This window comes from Alosa sapidissima, chromosome 5 (genome assembly GCF_018492685.1).
Source record: "Alosa sapidissima isolate fAloSap1 chromosome 5, fAloSap1.pri, whole genome shotgun sequence".
NCBI classification, from domain to species: Eukaryota; Metazoa; Chordata; class Actinopteri; order Clupeiformes; family Clupeidae; genus Alosa; species Alosa sapidissima.
Window position 1 is genome coordinate 35,652,769 of NC_055961.1, and position 16,391 is coordinate 35,669,159.

At 40.8% G+C, this 16,391-nt stretch overlaps 2 protein-coding genes across 4 annotated transcripts in view; both read right to left on the reverse strand.

Moving 5' to 3' along the window:
- Positions 1 to 130: 130 nt before the first annotated feature.
- On the reverse strand, positions 131 to 3,555 carry rsph4a (radial spoke head component 4A). Its single transcript, XM_042092759.1, has 7 exons — positions 3,349 to 3,555; positions 2,932 to 3,160; positions 2,449 to 2,748; positions 1,909 to 2,358; positions 1,380 to 1,524; positions 574 to 691; positions 131 to 469 (listed from the first exon to the last, which is right to left on the reverse strand). Exons 1-7 carry the CDS (start codon positions 3,447 to 3,449, stop codon positions 238 to 240), a joined length of 1,575 nt encoding a protein of 524 aa, XP_041948693.1. The 5' UTR covers positions 3,450 to 3,555; the 3' UTR covers positions 131 to 237.
- Positions 3,556 to 6,518: 2,963 nt separating this feature from the next.
- The window catches only part of mcama (melanoma cell adhesion molecule a), a 30,288-nt gene continuing 20,415 nt past the window's right edge, over positions 6,519 to 16,391 (reverse strand). Inside the window, exons 2-16 of one of the 3 annotated variants that reach the window (XM_042093136.1) lie at positions 16,071 to 16,195; positions 15,589 to 15,814; positions 15,430 to 15,500; positions 14,040 to 14,127; positions 13,668 to 13,847; positions 13,140 to 13,267; positions 12,152 to 12,296; positions 11,593 to 11,708; positions 11,224 to 11,365; positions 10,934 to 11,064; positions 10,624 to 10,765; positions 10,087 to 10,119; positions 8,949 to 9,078; positions 8,528 to 8,642; positions 6,519 to 8,402 (exon numbers count right to left, since the gene is read on the reverse strand). In XM_042093136.1, the coding sequence (XP_041949070.1) occupies positions 8,328 to 8,402; positions 8,528 to 8,642; positions 8,949 to 9,078; positions 10,087 to 10,119; positions 10,624 to 10,765; positions 10,934 to 11,064; positions 11,224 to 11,365; positions 11,593 to 11,708; positions 12,152 to 12,296; positions 13,140 to 13,267; positions 13,668 to 13,847; positions 14,040 to 14,127; positions 15,430 to 15,500; positions 15,589 to 15,814; positions 16,071 to 16,195 (1,847 nt within the window). In that variant the 3' untranslated portion in view covers positions 6,519 to 8,327. The remainder of the gene's footprint in view (positions 8,403 to 8,527; positions 8,643 to 8,948; positions 9,079 to 10,086; positions 10,120 to 10,623; positions 10,766 to 10,933; positions 11,065 to 11,223; positions 11,366 to 11,592; positions 11,709 to 12,151; positions 12,297 to 13,139; positions 13,268 to 13,667; positions 13,848 to 14,039; positions 14,128 to 15,429; positions 15,501 to 15,588; positions 15,815 to 16,070; positions 16,196 to 16,391) is intronic. The other 2 variants (XM_042093137.1, XM_042093138.1) reach the window with 2 other exon arrangements.

Sequence of the window (16,391 nt, forward strand, 5' to 3'; positions counted from 1 at the left end):
TTCATGTATGTATCCTAATTAATTCTTTGACAACAGCTAAATAAAAAACAAAATACTGTCAAAGTTGTCTGTTCACCTGAATCTGTATTTGATACAACTTATTGTATGTACGTGAAACAGGATGCTTTTGTGTGCTGAAGTCCAGTATTTATTTAAAATAGGGGTATAGATGTATAGTTGCCATCTTTAGAAAACAAAAAAATTGCTCTAGATGTTTGTGTAGCGCTCCTCTCCTCTTCAATCATCTTCCTCTTCGTCGTCCAGACCCTCGGCCTCCTCTTGTGCGGCTCTCTGCTCCTCTAGGGCAGCTTTCAGGGCCAGCTCCTCCTCCAGAGTGGGGTCCAGGGACTCTGTGACCTCCGCACCGCTTGTGTACTCCGCTTGAGGCCCTGGCACCATGGTGGGGCTGTAGCCATACTTGGAGTCGGCGCTCTTCATGCCCCATCCGATGTAGATGCTGTCAAATTTCCTTAAAGGCAAAATATGCAGATGTGTCAGTTGTCTTGAACGGCTGATCATGGGTGACCTGTATCATGGTAAGAAGTGAGTGTAATTTGTGAAATTGCTCCTTACTTCCCGCAGGCGTAGGCGTAGGCCCCTGGCCAGAGGTTTGAGCGCAGAGTAGCGATGGCAAACTGGGGTATGAGGGCTGAGGATAAGCCACTGGTCCATGGCGAGGTGCTGTTGACTTCTAGATACATATAATCATAGATATTAGAAAGCTAGATACCGCATTGAGCTCCAGAACGTACGTAAATAGCGTCGCCATCTTGGTGGGGGCAACAATCACTGGAGGCCGATAGAGAAACATGTGACTGACTGGAAATCAGACAGGTGTCTCTGATTGCCGGCAAGTGTTGCCATAGGCAGTAAAGGTGTTGCCCCCAGCAATATGGCGGTTGTGTTTACGTAAGCCAACTAATAGAACTCGACGGACAATGCAGTATCTAGCTTTCTAATATCTATGACATACTGTATCACACATGAGCTCATACTTTGTCCACTAGAGGTCTCTGTAGTTCAACACAGATTATCATCTAAGAAGGACATGAACACAAAATTACGTGACAGGCTCTGGAGAGAGAGACGGGGTGGGATCAGGAAATTACCTGGCCTGGACTCGAACCTGTGTCCCTGTGAGTACGTGGACCCAAAATTGGTATGGGCACTGCAACTAGTTGTGCCACAGCGCCCCTCCAGAGTTAGCAACAATACTGAGCTCTGCTTTCACAAGGCATTGGTTTAGACCGTTTTATATGTATGCTGTTTTTCCCCACTTAACATTGTCTCCATGTTTACACTGCAGTAAGTATCTGGGTCTATGATAATGTAGTAAAGCCACTGTGAGTTTGGCTCTGTGAGATGAAGTGACTGCTGACCTGCGTCCTCAGACAGAGGGGTCAGGAGTGGAGGGCCCACTTCAGGCTCCGGCTCATCAGGCTCCTCTTCTCTCTGCTCTTCCTCCTCATCTTCGTCAAACTCGTCTGCAGGTTTCTCGGCCAGGTTGACCCAGACACAGCGACCCTTGGAGACAGATCATTGATGTCAGTCAGTGTGTCACACAAATGCCACAGTTGTCGAGTCAAGGCAAAAACGTCAAATCACACTCCTCAGCTAGGCCACTACCAATGTGTTTGTTATTTATGCTGGAGGTCTTAATGAATAGCTTTAGGCATAATGAATTTTACTTTCATGTCTATAAAAGATGAAGATAAATTACTTATCTACAATGACATTTTCAATGTAGTTGCCATGTTACAGTAGCCATGTTAGCTATAGAGACAGGCACACTGTCATTTAACTTAAATGAGAATGTTACCTACAAGGTCAAGATGAATACTAACTGTAAGATTATGCAGTTGGCCCAAGGTTCACAACACCTATTAATCCAGTGTCCAATCCAATTACCTGAGTTAGGATGTGCTGAACGTGATGCACCCATGTGGACAATGACTCTGCCATCTCTGTTACAGGAATGCCTTCAAAGTCAGGGTTCTCTTCAAAGTTGGCACGTGCTCCGTCATCATCATCATCACCTTCCTCTTCCCCAAACTGAAAGTATCCCAGAGGACTGACGTGTGTGCTAGCAGAGATACGTGCAATTTGGGCCCGCAAGTAGTTGGCCTCGTTGCCAGGAAATGGTGGATAACTGATGATTGGAGTGTTCAGGCGCCCTGTGAAGAACTTTCGTATCTGTCGAGCAGCTGAGATTTGGGCAGGGGTGACGCTGGGCAGTTTGACCCAAGGTAAGCCAGGCTCTTGGCAAACAAAGTATGTGTACTTGTTTGTGCCAGTTCGATTTTCCTCCTTGGGCACCACTGATGGGGGTTTATGTGCAGATTTTGGAAGGGGGTCCACCTACAAGACAGGCATTAATTAACCTTTAGTGATATCAGTATCTGGAGACTTTTAAATTGAAATAGTAAAATAACCCTACATTGAGCTTACCACTTCCACAACTTCTCCTTCTTCCTCGTCACGTGGCTCCTTTTCTTCTTCGTCTGCCGCTTCCTCCGCACCCTCCTCCTCTTCCTCTTCCTCACCCTCTCTCAACTCCACCTCTGCTACCAGGTAGTTGGCCTCTGTGCCCAAGATTTTGCCCCAGAGGCGGCAGTGCTGCAGGGGCTGCGTGTCGACCAGATGCTTCAGTGCCAAGAAGATCCTCTGCATCTCCTCCTTCTCCATCCCTACACCAGCCTGCTCCAGGTAAAACGCCAGTTCTGCCACATTGGGTATTGGGGCCTCAACCTGAATGATGGCACAGTGAGCATACTGTTCAAAACAACATACAACTATTTGATGGTGAGCCTTTGACAACAAGAACGTTCTTGCTTGAGCTTTAGGTTGGATGTAGATTTTGTGAACCAACGTTAGTATTTTTAAGTCCAGTTAGAACACATATTAACGTTGGAGCTGTGTCGGTGATCTCACCAGTTCTTCGTCGTGATCCCCATCGTCACTTGGCTGGCGTGCAAACAGTATCCGTTGTAGTTCAGCAAGATCCTGCTGTGCAGAACTGAATGGCGTATCTCGCAAGGCACTCTGCTTCTCCTGCATCAAGCTTCGCTTCAAATCCCGGCTCATGTCCTCTAACACGTCAACTGCATTTTCGGGACGCTCATCCAGAATCTTATGAAGCAACCGGGCAAGGTGATCATAGCTTGGGGAAATGAAAAGTTAACATTAAGATAGTGATAGTGCCACATGTTAAAAGCACAATTTGAGTTTATTTATTAATACAAATGATAACTCGTTGAGTCATGTTAAAAATATGTCATTGCCTCGGGATAGTTTGAGAAGTGTCAAAACAAGCATTAACGTTAGCGTAGAATTGAACTTGTGGCTTACAGGTTGAGGTTAGTTTTTGTGCTGCTCTTCAGCATGAATGATTTTAGACATGCCGCCATCTGCTCCGTGTTTTTGTCTTTTGCATCCTCCGAGGTCTTCATATTTGCCAGAATTTTTTCTTTAACAGTTATTTATTAAGTCAAAGCAAGGAGGGACTTCCTTGCCTCCTCTTGTTGCGGTCCTAACCTGTTGCTATGGTAATAGTAAACAAAATGGTTGCCATGGCTGCATCCTCACGTGGTAGACTGGTGCAGTCCTATTTTTTACAGTCTATGGTCAGAGCCATAGACAGTAAGGTAGACATTCTCTGTTATGGTGCAGTCATAGACTGTATTCATAGTGCAGTCAATATCTTTTTTTTTTAATGTTATTTCTATGATTTTTCTCTATGCATCCAAATGTGGGTACATTCATAAAAAAATATACCCGGTTTTAACATTTTATATTTTTGTTGTGTGTTTGTTCATTAGCCTATTTTGAATACAGGACTACTCGTACTATTAACATAAACGTAGCCTATTCCAGCATCTATTCTAGCTGCTGCCACAAAAACATCTGGCTGCTCACAGGTTGATAACGTTGTAATAAAGTGTGTTAGTGTGTGGAATCGTGTACATTTCAATCCTCTGATCATTTCACTATTATTACAATATATAACAATATTAAGTTATTTTTCTATTGCATACTTTTCTTTAAGTATTTAATTCATATTTTAAAAAAGCAACTAAATAGGATCTGAATTTGCCTTCATTGAAACCAAAGGTGGTGAGACTAATAGCTTAGGCTACATGGATGACGTGTAGCCTAGCCTATGTAGCCCATTCAATCATGATGATTTCAGTCAGTAGAGGGCAGCATGGAAGCACTGTGAGCAGAGCCGCAGATCTGACTGTGGGCAGAGCCAGCATCTCTCCTGATTGTGTGACCGACCCATAATTATTTTAATTAGCTAAATGAGAAATTAGACTCACAGTGAGTGTGTTTTGTGTGAATAGCAGGCCGACGGTGACTGGGTTTTATTTTGTAATTGCAAAAGATAATATGCAATTAGATAATAGATAAATGCATTAAAATGAAATGAAAATTGGTATTATAGGCTATAATAAATGTTTAAATAATATTCAAACTCTACATAAATCTAAAGTGATAACTTTTTGTATGTAGGCCTACAGAATGCACTTCTTAGCAAAAATTGTATATGTGCCCCCCTGGAGTCACTCGGATCTAAAACTACAGTAGGCCTGCAGCCCTACAGGATACCATGGAAACCGTGGTTTAAAGAAAACCCCCCATTCTTCAGAAGTCACATTTGGCTTCCTGATACAGACCACAGTCAAGCATGTAGTCAGACATAATAATAACATATTTAAACAGTTCTGAGTTAAATCTGACATTGGAAATCAGACATGACACAGCCAAGGCATGGAGAGACTCAGCTTTTACATTCCAAATATTTTGTGGTCTTCTCTAAAAGTAGATGTGAAAGACGTAACTCAGAACAAGCACAGTATGTAACATATTTTTTATTTGGCATTGTTTTTTGCAAAAAAAAAAAGAATGATAAAAAAAGCAAGCCTTAAATCACAAGTACACAATTTACACACACCAGAACATTATAAAATACAGATAGCAAAGCTCAAACATTTCTACACAATGAAGGAGGGATCTAACTTTTTTTTTTTTTTTTAAGAAAATCATTTTCATAAAACCTCAGTCACTTATTCAAGCCCTTACAGGCAATCCTATGGGATTGTTTCCAGCTGCAATATACACTTCCTGAGATCTGGAATTTCAATTGTCAAATTTGAGAATAATCCTTACTTGGATTAAATGGGTTAATTTTTTCTTTTCTTTTTTCCCACAATGCATGAGGGTTGGTTCTTTGTGTATAGCAGAATGAGTCACTGATTGCATTCTAATTTTAAGTTGGAGTTTCAGAAACTCCAAACAAGTTCCCGTCTGGGGTAATAATCACAGAATGTTTAAGGGCACTGTTCATTTTTGTTCTTGTATTCATTGAAATAGAACTAGAAATAGTGAACATTCCCACTATTACGACACTTACATGTTTTGATTTAATGATTACTAAAAAGCAGGTCTGTGATAATAAGATTGTACTTTCATTTTTTTCATAGCTGTTCAGCAAATCAACCTAGCTGAGTTTGATTAATCAGGGACTAACCTTTCAATTGCAAAGATCAACTCTGCATGGCATTGAAAATAGGGTTGCAAAGGGGCGGAAAATTTCCGGTAAATTTCCGGAAACTTACTGGAAACTTTCCATGGGAAGTTAAGCTGGGGAATTTTGGAAATATTCCAAATTGGAAACTTTAATGGAATTAAAGGAAATTATGGGAATTAATGGGAATTTACAGGAATTAACTGGGATTTTTTGGTAATTCCTACTTTTTCATATACAAGCATTAACATTTTGTTTCATAATAACCAATATGATTTGTTTGTTCATATTTTCGCTTAGCTTAGCATAAAAAGCTAGCTACCATGCTAGCGGGAATCCCATTCTCTGCATATGGTTTACTAGCGTGCTAAGCTAGCAACACTGAAACCACTGAACTGCCCAAGATACACCACGCCACTCAACAACAAAATCCAATTGGTTGGAACATTAACTATCTTGACTATCAGTTCGTTCAGTTAGAATCCCAGAAAATGGTAAAACAAGTAAAAAAAAAATGACACAACATACCACCCCAACCAAACCTTATAGATTATGTAAGTTATATATAAATTGTCAATCTTAATCAGACTAATCAGATTAATCGTCCCATTACATTTTAATTACAGTTTAATTACAGTGCAAAATGACGTTCCCCAATTTGAATGAGGACAAAAGTGACGACAAGCCCATAACTGGGCAACTCTGGGAAACTTCTCCCAGTTTCACACCAGTTATTCCCACGAGATGACGTTTTCACTGGGAATTTATTTTCCCCATGCACATGAACGCACCATAGGTTTCCTTTACGTCTAGTAGCCTATGATGATTGCTGTGTGCATGGGATTGACATATGTGCAGGGTAGAAATTTGACTGAAATTGCATTAAATCAGGTTGTTTTAACTAGTATTATGCTGCAAGATGGGGTTTTGTCCACTACATTTAAGTTCCCTGTTATAGACTAACTTGGCATATTAAAAATTCACAGTTTATTCCTATTAATTCCCGTTTATTCCCCTTGATTCCCGTATATATTCCCGTTAATTCCCATGGAAAGTTTCCAACTTTGAAAATTCCCGGAATTTTGCAACCCTAATTGAAAATAAGCATTATCATCATTAATCAGGTACTTCAAATTGTACAGGAATAATCTCCCCTTGTATATACACAAAGTACCAGCATCTCGTGTAGATTTGAAAGGAAATCAAAATATTGGATCAAGCAGGAAAGGATTTTACCAATTCATCAGTAATGTATATTTTAATACCGCTTCTGTACGGCTTTAAAAACAATGACTGTAACTATACCACTTCCCTTCACCAATCACAGACACACACATACACACACACACACACACATACACACATACACTCTCTCCCGCACGCACACATAAACATACAAAGACAAAAGGTTTCAGTGTTACAAACATTTCATAAAATGGAGACGTGTCCACAGGCACTGTAGTTCATGCAACAGCAGGAGGATGCCTCTCCCCACTGCAGTTGAACATAACAGCTACAGGTTTTTGCTACTATTTACAAACAATACAAGAGCTTAGCAGTAGTTTGTCAAGGGCAAACACTTCCAGATTTCCCTACACATTACAAATGCAATGACCGATTTCTTCTTTTACAAATAAAAAGAAAGAAACACCATGTTCTGCCATTTCTTTTTGGCAACACAAAACAAACAGGATTTGGCAAATACTCATCAGTGTTAGGGATGTAGTCACCATGGTTGAACATAAACATGTAGGCAGAGATGTTGGCTGTTGGCTCTTTGCTCTGCTGTCACTGTGAGCTATGATATATTTCCATTAGTGACCACTGATCAACAGTAATATTTCAATAACGGAAAACATTTAATGTACCACAGATGATATTCACCTACATGTATACTTAAAATGTGAGGTGATTACGAAAAATGATCAATTATTAAGGGCTTATTGGAGAAAAAAAAACTATTCAACTTAACTACACCTGCTCTCAATAATACAAATGAACAGCAACATTAATAATACACATTGAAATAATACAAAAATAGTTTTGATAAACCAGTGGGGCTGAAAACTATGAGTACAGTGGCAAGACATTAAACTACACATCACCAGTTTTTGATATCAAACCTATTCTTTTTTATTTATTTTTTTACAATCTTTTGGCATGTGTCAGAGAGGTCTGTTGGTGTATGGTGGCCACCATTTCAGTCTGTCAAGTAGTAGTATAGAAGCCCAGGTCAGAGACAGAGGAACAGGACCGCTTGGACCTTTGGCAGTTATTTCTAGAATAGTACTGAAACCTTAAAAGTAGCATGACTGTACAGAGAGGAGAAATGAAGAACACCTCCCCACTCGCTAAAATGGTGAAATTGTACTAGACTACAGGAGTGCACTGTTTTCCCCATGAACTGTGTTTTTTCTTAGCAGAAAGGTTTATGTCAAAATATTTTAAATAACTAAATATATATAATATATACACTTTATAAAGAACTCATAATTGTTGATTCATTTTGTTTCAAAGATGGCAGATAAGATAGCAAAAATATTTTGGGAAGAAAAGGTTTCTTGTTTGTTTTTTTTTAATTCAAATCTTTTCGAGAGGGTCCAAATTGGTCCAATGTGTTCAATCGGAAATACTGCTGATCAATGAGATGTACCGAGTCAAGGAAGTGAGAGGGAATCGCTGCTGTACGTACACAACCTTCAAAGGCTGAGCCAGAGGGCGCTGCCACACCGGGAAGGTCCCACAAGGGTTGCAGCTGGCATCTTGGGCACTTGACTTTCATCCAGGTTATTTGCGCAGGTCAATGTACTTTACTCCAGGAAAAAAACAGCAGGTGAACAGAGGTGGGGTGGTGGGGGGAAGGGTCGGGAGAAGCCAAAAAGGAAAGAAAACAAAAATGTTACGTGCTTGCACACATTGGCACTGGCATTTACACATGGCCAAATGACAGAGAGAAAGAGAGAGCAATTAAACCACCTCAATGTTTATTCGTGTAGTTACCTGATCATTCATGGGCTTTTTGTCACCATTGACACCCTTGAGAAGAACGGCCTCCTCTGTTTTTTCAGCCTTCATCTCGACTACAATGTCATCCTTGTTGGTTTTCTCAGTGGTGCTGTAGACATTAATGCTGTAAACATTAGCACACTGATAGTCTCTGGCCAAACTCAGCTATGGAGAATGCTGGGACAACTACTCATTAATGGAGCAGGAACTTGCCAGCAGCAATGTCACCAAGGAGTGGTGTAGTATATTTAAGTATATGCGTGTGCAAAATGTGTATGCATATGTAAATTAATTATATACAGTATGTATGAATGCATGTATGTATGTACACTATATATACAGTATGTATTTATTCATTTATTTATCTACTTATAGATACATATGGAACTTGGTGTGTTAGAGCAGTGACACTCACATTTCTTGTTTGCCTGATCGTCCGCAGGGCAGCTTTCCTTTCTTGTAGAGGAAGTAAAGGACACTCCCCAGGATGGCCAGCAGAAGGATACAGATGATGATGATCACTATGATAATGCCACTACCTTCAGCTGCAAAGGTGACCGAACAATGTAAGAAACGTTTGCACAATAACAAAAAATAAATTAAAAATGTTGCCTATTACCATCACTAATTTCACTGGATAGGCCTAATGAATGTACATTGTGTGACCATTTTGATAGTCATGATTTTCCTCATGTTGTGTGTAAAGTGATTTAAGTGGTGAACGTGATTCGGACTTTATAAGCTGATTTGCTGGTTGAGTGAGTGACCTGTATTTCAGTGCACACACTAGGATGAATCACGCTGTGCAGTCAGCATTTTAATCACCCCATTTATCCCATTTATGAGAAATTGTGAGACCAGACTTCAGTTCCAGCTACCTCGACTCTCATAGCTCACTCTCACAATAATAGAAAGTGACCAGTGTGGCAGGAGCCTTAACACAACTGTGTCATCCTCTTGGGGGAAAATTAAAGCCTACCATTCAGAGGTAGCATTGTTAAGTCCTATATATAAACGCAAACTGAGACAGCGAACAAATCGTCTAGGAATGAATTTACAAGTCACAGCGGTCAATAAAACAGTACGAGACACAAACAACTTTCATTATACTAACTCCGCACTGCAGAAACAGTTGAAAAATATTCAACAAACTCTAATTATATAGTCTTCTTGGAAAAACATTTGGTCTTGGATCCCCTTCCATTTTTCTAAGCAGTGTCTGGCTTATGTTTTTTTTTTTCTTTTTTTTTTAGACTTTCTTTCTTCACACAGAATTTTAAATATGCCCAGGGGCGCAGAGGAGACCCAATCCTACTGCAATGCAGCTTCAGCTTTACCATCAGGAAATCATGAATTATTCATTCCTGTCAGCTGATCGGTCATTATTGAGTTGATATTCTAGAGAGTGACTGAAAATTCTGGTTGGACAAATGTATGAAAAAATGCTTTGTAAGCCTTTATTTCACTATTCTTTTCACAAATGTACTCAGTTGTATTTTGGTTTCACTTGTAATGTTATTTCTAGTAATGTCTGTAAGACTTTCTATTCTTACCTTGAAATCTTTCTGCTGGGGTCACCATTGAGACTGCAAAAATAAAATTAAGGTTTAACTACAGACTGATAAAAATCATTCAGATTTGTAATAACATTATACACAAACACAATTTGTCTTTTGTGATTGTAGGTACACAGTGAGTGAGTACATGTTACAGGATAGAAAACCACAAATATCAGCAGTAATTTGCTCTTGACACAAAACATAGACACTGCTAACTCAGCAGTATATAGACAAAGGGTACCTTTGTAAAACATACTATTGCATAACATAAAAGTACATTTCGATGGCTACTATACAAAGGCCATTTCTCTCCTTCTGTCTCGCAACAAGAGGTCAAACTCATACAAGGCTGTCAGTCCCCGACGTAATTGGAAAACAAGTCCCAGCTGGGTTTAGTCCTCCCGGGTCAGTGGGCGGCCCAGACACATGCCGCAGGGTACTGTTTCACTGGGGAGCCTATTCTCAGCTGAACTCAGCGCTTTATACATTTCTTTTTATATTCAATTTAAGTCAATTAAATGGGGCCCTCACTGGATTTGATGTTGTATGTCTTGCTCTCCACGCCCATGTCGTTTGTGGCATTGCAGAAGGCGGAGATGTCGGACGTGACTTTGAGAGTCACCAAGCTTTGGACAGTGTCATCTGTGACCCTGTTCACCACCTCACGCCAGCTCTATAAAAGACAAATATAGAAAATCCCAAACAAAACATATTACTGGATATAGTTTATGTTCACCCCTTACACATATGTAATATGTATGTTTCATGTATTTAGTATGTGATGACGTATGTGTGTAGGCCCTAGTATACACAACAGTTGAAATGAATTTAGTAGACATGCCTGGGTTCCTTGAATACTCCAAGAAATAATTGGTCTGGGGTAGCCACGGGCCTCACAGCTTAAGTTCACCCATTTGCCTGCGTTTTCCTTCATATCTACTTCATTCTCCGCATCCCGTATTTCAGGAGCACCTGTAACGTAAAAAAACAACGATGGATTTAGACTGATGGTGCCAACCTGTGGGTCCTCTTTATTTAATGATAATGATAATCATACTAAATGAAAATGATTGACAAGATATTGTAATGCATGTAAAAGGTTACGAAGGCTATGAAAGGCTACAAAATCACCTTGAACAATGATATGAACAGAACCAGTAGTCTGCAGATCTGGCAAGGAGAGCACAGAGACTTCACACACATACTCTCCTGCCGTGTCAAACGTGGCGTCCTCCAGAAGCAGGGTGTGCCCTCGGCCGATCTCTCGGTCATTCTGCATTTCAAATAAAACATAAAAAGAAACAAATTATTTTGCAACAATTATATTAGAGAAATGAGTGCATTTTCTGGACACAAAGATGATAAAAAGGGTTTATAGCACACAGCTCCACATGTAAAAAGAAAGAGGGTCATTGACGTATCCAAAATGCTAGGACATGACGTTTTGCTCTTAAGCTTAGTCAGCATAATTGCCTGGTAAAGAATCGCATCCATTCATACCTTGAACCACACAGTGGAGGTGTTGAGAGATGACAGAGCATTGCAGGTCGCTGTAAGACTCTCGCCTTTGGACATGACCTCGGAATCTTTCGGCACCACCACGGCAGGGTCGAGATCTATACATTGATTGTGGAGGGTGAGCGTTGAAATGAAAAGGAGCTGTCAAGAGCAGTCAGCCATCCTCTCTGTCACAGCCATCAGTTCCATCAGTACTCTTTAAACAAGTACACGCTTAAAACGAATGTGTTGAAAACAACACAACTTGCGTTGTTTTTAACACATCACTGTGTCCAGATAGGGACAGTTTGTGTTGTTTCCTTTTTGTATTTGTTATACAATATTTGTTGAAAATAACACAACTTGTGTTGAAAACAACACAGCTTGTGTTGTTTTAAGACAGTAGATGCCAACACACTCTTTTCTAAAAGCATTGTAGCAAGATCAGATCAACCATCCTTTTACCGATGAAAACCAATACCTCCAGTGACCTTAGCGTGCATTAAGGACATGTGGTCCTGGTGCAGACGCATATTAATGGGATAAAACAGGTCTCACTCACAATGCACAGTGAGATGCATGTTTCCCACCACGTCCTCCTCTGTGTCCAGATCCAGAGTGCGGCACTGGTAAACCCCGCCGTCCCTTCGGGTCACATCGTGGATAACCAGATTTCCGTTGGAGGAGTCGAGCTCAATCTCAGGTTGCTTCAGTCACAAGGGAGAGAATACATTAGCAAATTGTGTCATGCATTTGAGAGGTAGCCCTATGGGACTGTCAACATAGTGGATATGCCACAAAGGCTAAGTAAGCATCATGTGCTTTGCATATGATTGCCTTACAAACAGGAACAATGGATATGGAGATAAACGCTTTATTACACCCAGTGGTAAAATAAGAGGTGGGTAAACTATGAATTCTGTGATCACGGTAAGGTGGACTGCGCCATGCAGTATCGGATTTTTTAAAAAGGCATTCAAAACATGCTGATGATGGTGGAGGCTATTGTCCAATGTTTGTAACAATACCAGTGGTATTTCATGGTTCCTACAGTGTTGATTAGTCTACATAGTGTGAATGTGGATAATACAGTGGGATTTTTGAATGTTAGAAGTTGCAATTAGTGAATAAACTCTTTTGAGAAGTGGATAAACTCTTTCTGAAATTTCAGAGGTGGATAAACTATGTTTACTTGCGTTTAGCCTCCACTACATCCCTGATTACACCAGAGAGTAGAGGAATAGTAGACAGAAGTTTTTCCAAAAATACTATTCTTTAGTTTGTATTTTAAAGACTGAAGTCAAACAAAATGAAAAATTGAAGAGTTTGTGTGACCCCAAAGCTGGGGGGCAGTGTCAGTAGCTTTGAAAAATAGTCTTCTCACAAGTTGGGTGAACTTCACTCAGTTTTCCAAGCTCAGTCAGAGTTATGGATCCAGCAGTGCGTCAGAAAAGCATTCTCAACCCCATATGACTGCAAGTCAGGCTACTCTCACAGATTTATGGCTATTCTCATTTCAGCATGGGACACAAAGAGGGGTCCAATCTCACTTGTTCACGGTTGAAAGTGAAAGGTGGTGGGGGGTTGCCGTCACCCTGGCAACGGATTTCCACTGTGTCCCCCTCTTTGACCAGGCCTGTAGGCAGTTCTCTCCACAGCTCGAGGCTCGTCGTGGGATCTATGTGACAAAAACGGAGAGGCCATAAATTGTTTTCTATTCACCCGTTTGTAGCCAGGGTCTGATCTTACAGTATATCCATTTAGTCAGCGCTGACAATGCTAAGAATTTGTACCCATGTCATGACTACCACAGTCCAACCACAGCGATGCAACAAAATGACATACTTGAAGGTACTGGTTTAATGTATATTACGGATTTACACATGGTTCATCAATTGGCAATAATTAGTTAATTAAATTAATATTGTCTTTTGGTGATACTCATAACAAATTCTTACACTATCTAAATGTTCACTTCATAATCAATAAGATTATTCAAGGGTTGTGCTGTGCAGAGGCTGCATTTATTCTGCTGAGAGTGGGCAGCTGTGCAGAAGAGTGATCTATTGGATGCTCACAGTGCACAGTGATGTTGATGGGCTGCGAAGCAGAGGTCCTGACATCTCCCGGCACGAAGTAGCTGACCTTACAGGAGAAGTGCGCGTCCTTGTCCTCTTTGGTGACCTTGAACTGAAGCTCGCTCTGCACAGTGTAGAAACCACTGGCCTCCCGGGTCACCAAGGTGACCACATTGATCTCTGTGAGGGGGCGAACACGATCATTATATTGGGCATGCTGTTTACAGCGCACCAGCTATCATGAGTAGACACTAGTTCTTTAATATCATTGAAAAACATCTCAGTACTTGTGTACTTTCCAGCATAATACAACTTCAGTTTATTTTTTTTACAGTTATAGAGATACCTATATGACCTCTATATATGACTTACCTCCATTTATAGGGATAAGTGGGGTCTCATCGCGGTACCATGTTATGTTTGGTTTGGGGTATCCTTTCCTGGCCTCACAAGATGCAATCTGACCACAACAGAAACATTTATTAAAATAGATGCATAGTTTCAGTTATTAGAGTTTAGGTGTTGTTATGTGTAATTACCCATATCTCTACATTTGTGTATATTTTAGTCACTTCACTATATTTTACAAAAAATATGTTATATTATACAAAAAGGTGAAACATGTGTATGTCCTATACTGTATGTCCCCAAAGCCCTCGTATCCACAGTGGAAGGCAGTGTCAGTAGTATCTTTTTGTCTTCTTTTCCTGACAGAACTCTCAATGCAGTCTTTCTATATTCATCTTTCTTGCCTTTTTCAGAACAGGCCATTTCTGCATACCGGTATGTTCCCTGGATTCCTACTTCCTCTTTCTTCTTCAGACTTCAAAGTTGATTTTCCACTACCTCTCACTCAAGCAGAAAAAGTCTGTCTCTATTACGAGTGCATTTAAATTCTGACCCAACTTTATGTCTCAAAAGTTCATGGATGCGGTTTGTAAGATTTCCCATATGTGCTGCAGAATAGAGTTATAGATTTAACTAAAGTCAACCTCTATGTACTTCACACAGCCTTTTCATTTTGTTTTGCTTTTGATTTCTGACTGTGTCCATCTCACTAATGCAATATTGGCCAGGTCACGGTACATCAAAATAGAAGTAACAACTGCAACAGGTGCAGACAGGCCACGGCTAACGTGGTCCACATGTTTTGATCCCTTCTGAGACCGAATTCTGTTCTCTCACATATCTGCTCTGCAGCAGGCCCAGTAGCCCATGTGGGCATCAGGTCCAGCCCCCTCACTCCTCATTGGGTCCAGTGGACCATTAACTGCCCTTTTCTCTTGCCCTAAATCACATCATACCTCTTAGATAGAAAACATGTCCTCCACCCCATCACTAAACCACTCCTTTCTGTTCTGGATGTGCTCCCATCCCTGTGAATAGTCTTCATAAGTATGTGAAGGGAGGTATGGTTCTCTTCTCACCACCTAATCTTTATGCACTTTTACACCCTCTGTACTGTATTGTATTTGCATAATTTCTATTCCCTTTTTAATTATTCATCCTATCTGTTTTGTCTGCCTCTCCCCTGGTGCTTGTGTGTGGGAGGTCTAGGAGGGGATGATGGGGGGGGGGGGGGGAGTTGATGAATGGGAGGGGCATTATTAGCATATTAGCACTGTTGTATCACTGCAGTATTGTATAATAGCCGTGGCTTGTATTAGCACAGTTGTTACTACTTTGTTTATTGTACAATGATTATACAATGACTGTGTCTAGACTTGCAGAGAAGGTTTTTTTAAAACCTTTACTTTCCTACCTTGGAGAGGAGATGACTAGACACAGAGATCCCTGAATGGACTCCTTCAATCACTGGGGCCTCTGGTGGATCTGAACAACAACCAATCAACAGTCAGATAGCGCACTCTCAGGCCAGGCATGCAGCTAATGCTGGGTGAGCCCCTGCTACCTCACTTACCAAAAACCATGAGGTGGGTCTTCCTCTCGCCATTTCCCGCGGCCATGCCGTTCACCTGGCAGAAGAACTCCCTCTCGTCTGACAGCCTCACAGCGTGAAGGGTCAAGATCTCGCTGTTGTTGTCTCCGGTCACTGTGATCCGATCCGTGTAGTCTGTGCCCTCGTCCACTTTCTCCATGGTCAGGTCACGGTAAGAGATCCTCATCCTAGTGCCATTGGGGTATTTCTAAACAGAGCAGGTGAAAGAGACCAAATGATCACCAAAAATAACAGGCACGGCCATTTTATTTGTGCTTACACTTATCACATGTATCACCTTTATTTATAATAATACATTTCATTTTTATAGTGCTTTTCAAGATACTCAGAGTATACATATACATTTAAGTATACACTTAAGTGTTGTACGCTTGGCTTTGTGGTTCTATTTGCTCAAAATGTTAGCACAAAAAGCTAAAATGTCACAGCACAAAAATACTCACAACAAACCACTGGACCATCATCATTCTGGGCTGCTCGGAGAAGGAATACCGACAGTGGATATCTGCCGGGTCGCCCCTGTACACAGACACGGTGTCATCCATGTCAATGTCCACCTTGGCCCGCACTGCAAATAGAAACAGGAGAACACATTTAAAATCTAATGTAACAACAGCTTCAATCAGTTCTACTTATGCACTTTCAGCATAAAGGCACAAACTTACCAGTGCTGGCCAACAACTGACTCTTTCAAAAGCAAGTCTATCCATACCGTGTGTAGGTTGCTGAGATTTGTATGAGACAAGTATGAGATTAGTTTTTTC

Bases quoted from the DNA above. Each gene is read 5' to 3' on its own strand.
- rsph4a (XM_042092759.1), bottom strand. From the start codon at position 3,449: ATGAAGACCTCGGAGGATGCAAAAGACAAAAACACGGAGCAGATGGCG. The intron at 2,359-2,448 runs GTAAGCTCAATG...CCTGTCTTGTAG, and splicing joins AAGGAGAAGTTGTGGAAGTG to GTGGACCCCCTTCCAAAATC. The intron at 1,525-1,908 runs GTAATTGGATTG...TCTGTCTCCAAG, and splicing joins TTCAGCACATCCTAACTCAG to GGTCGCTGTGTCTGGGTCAA.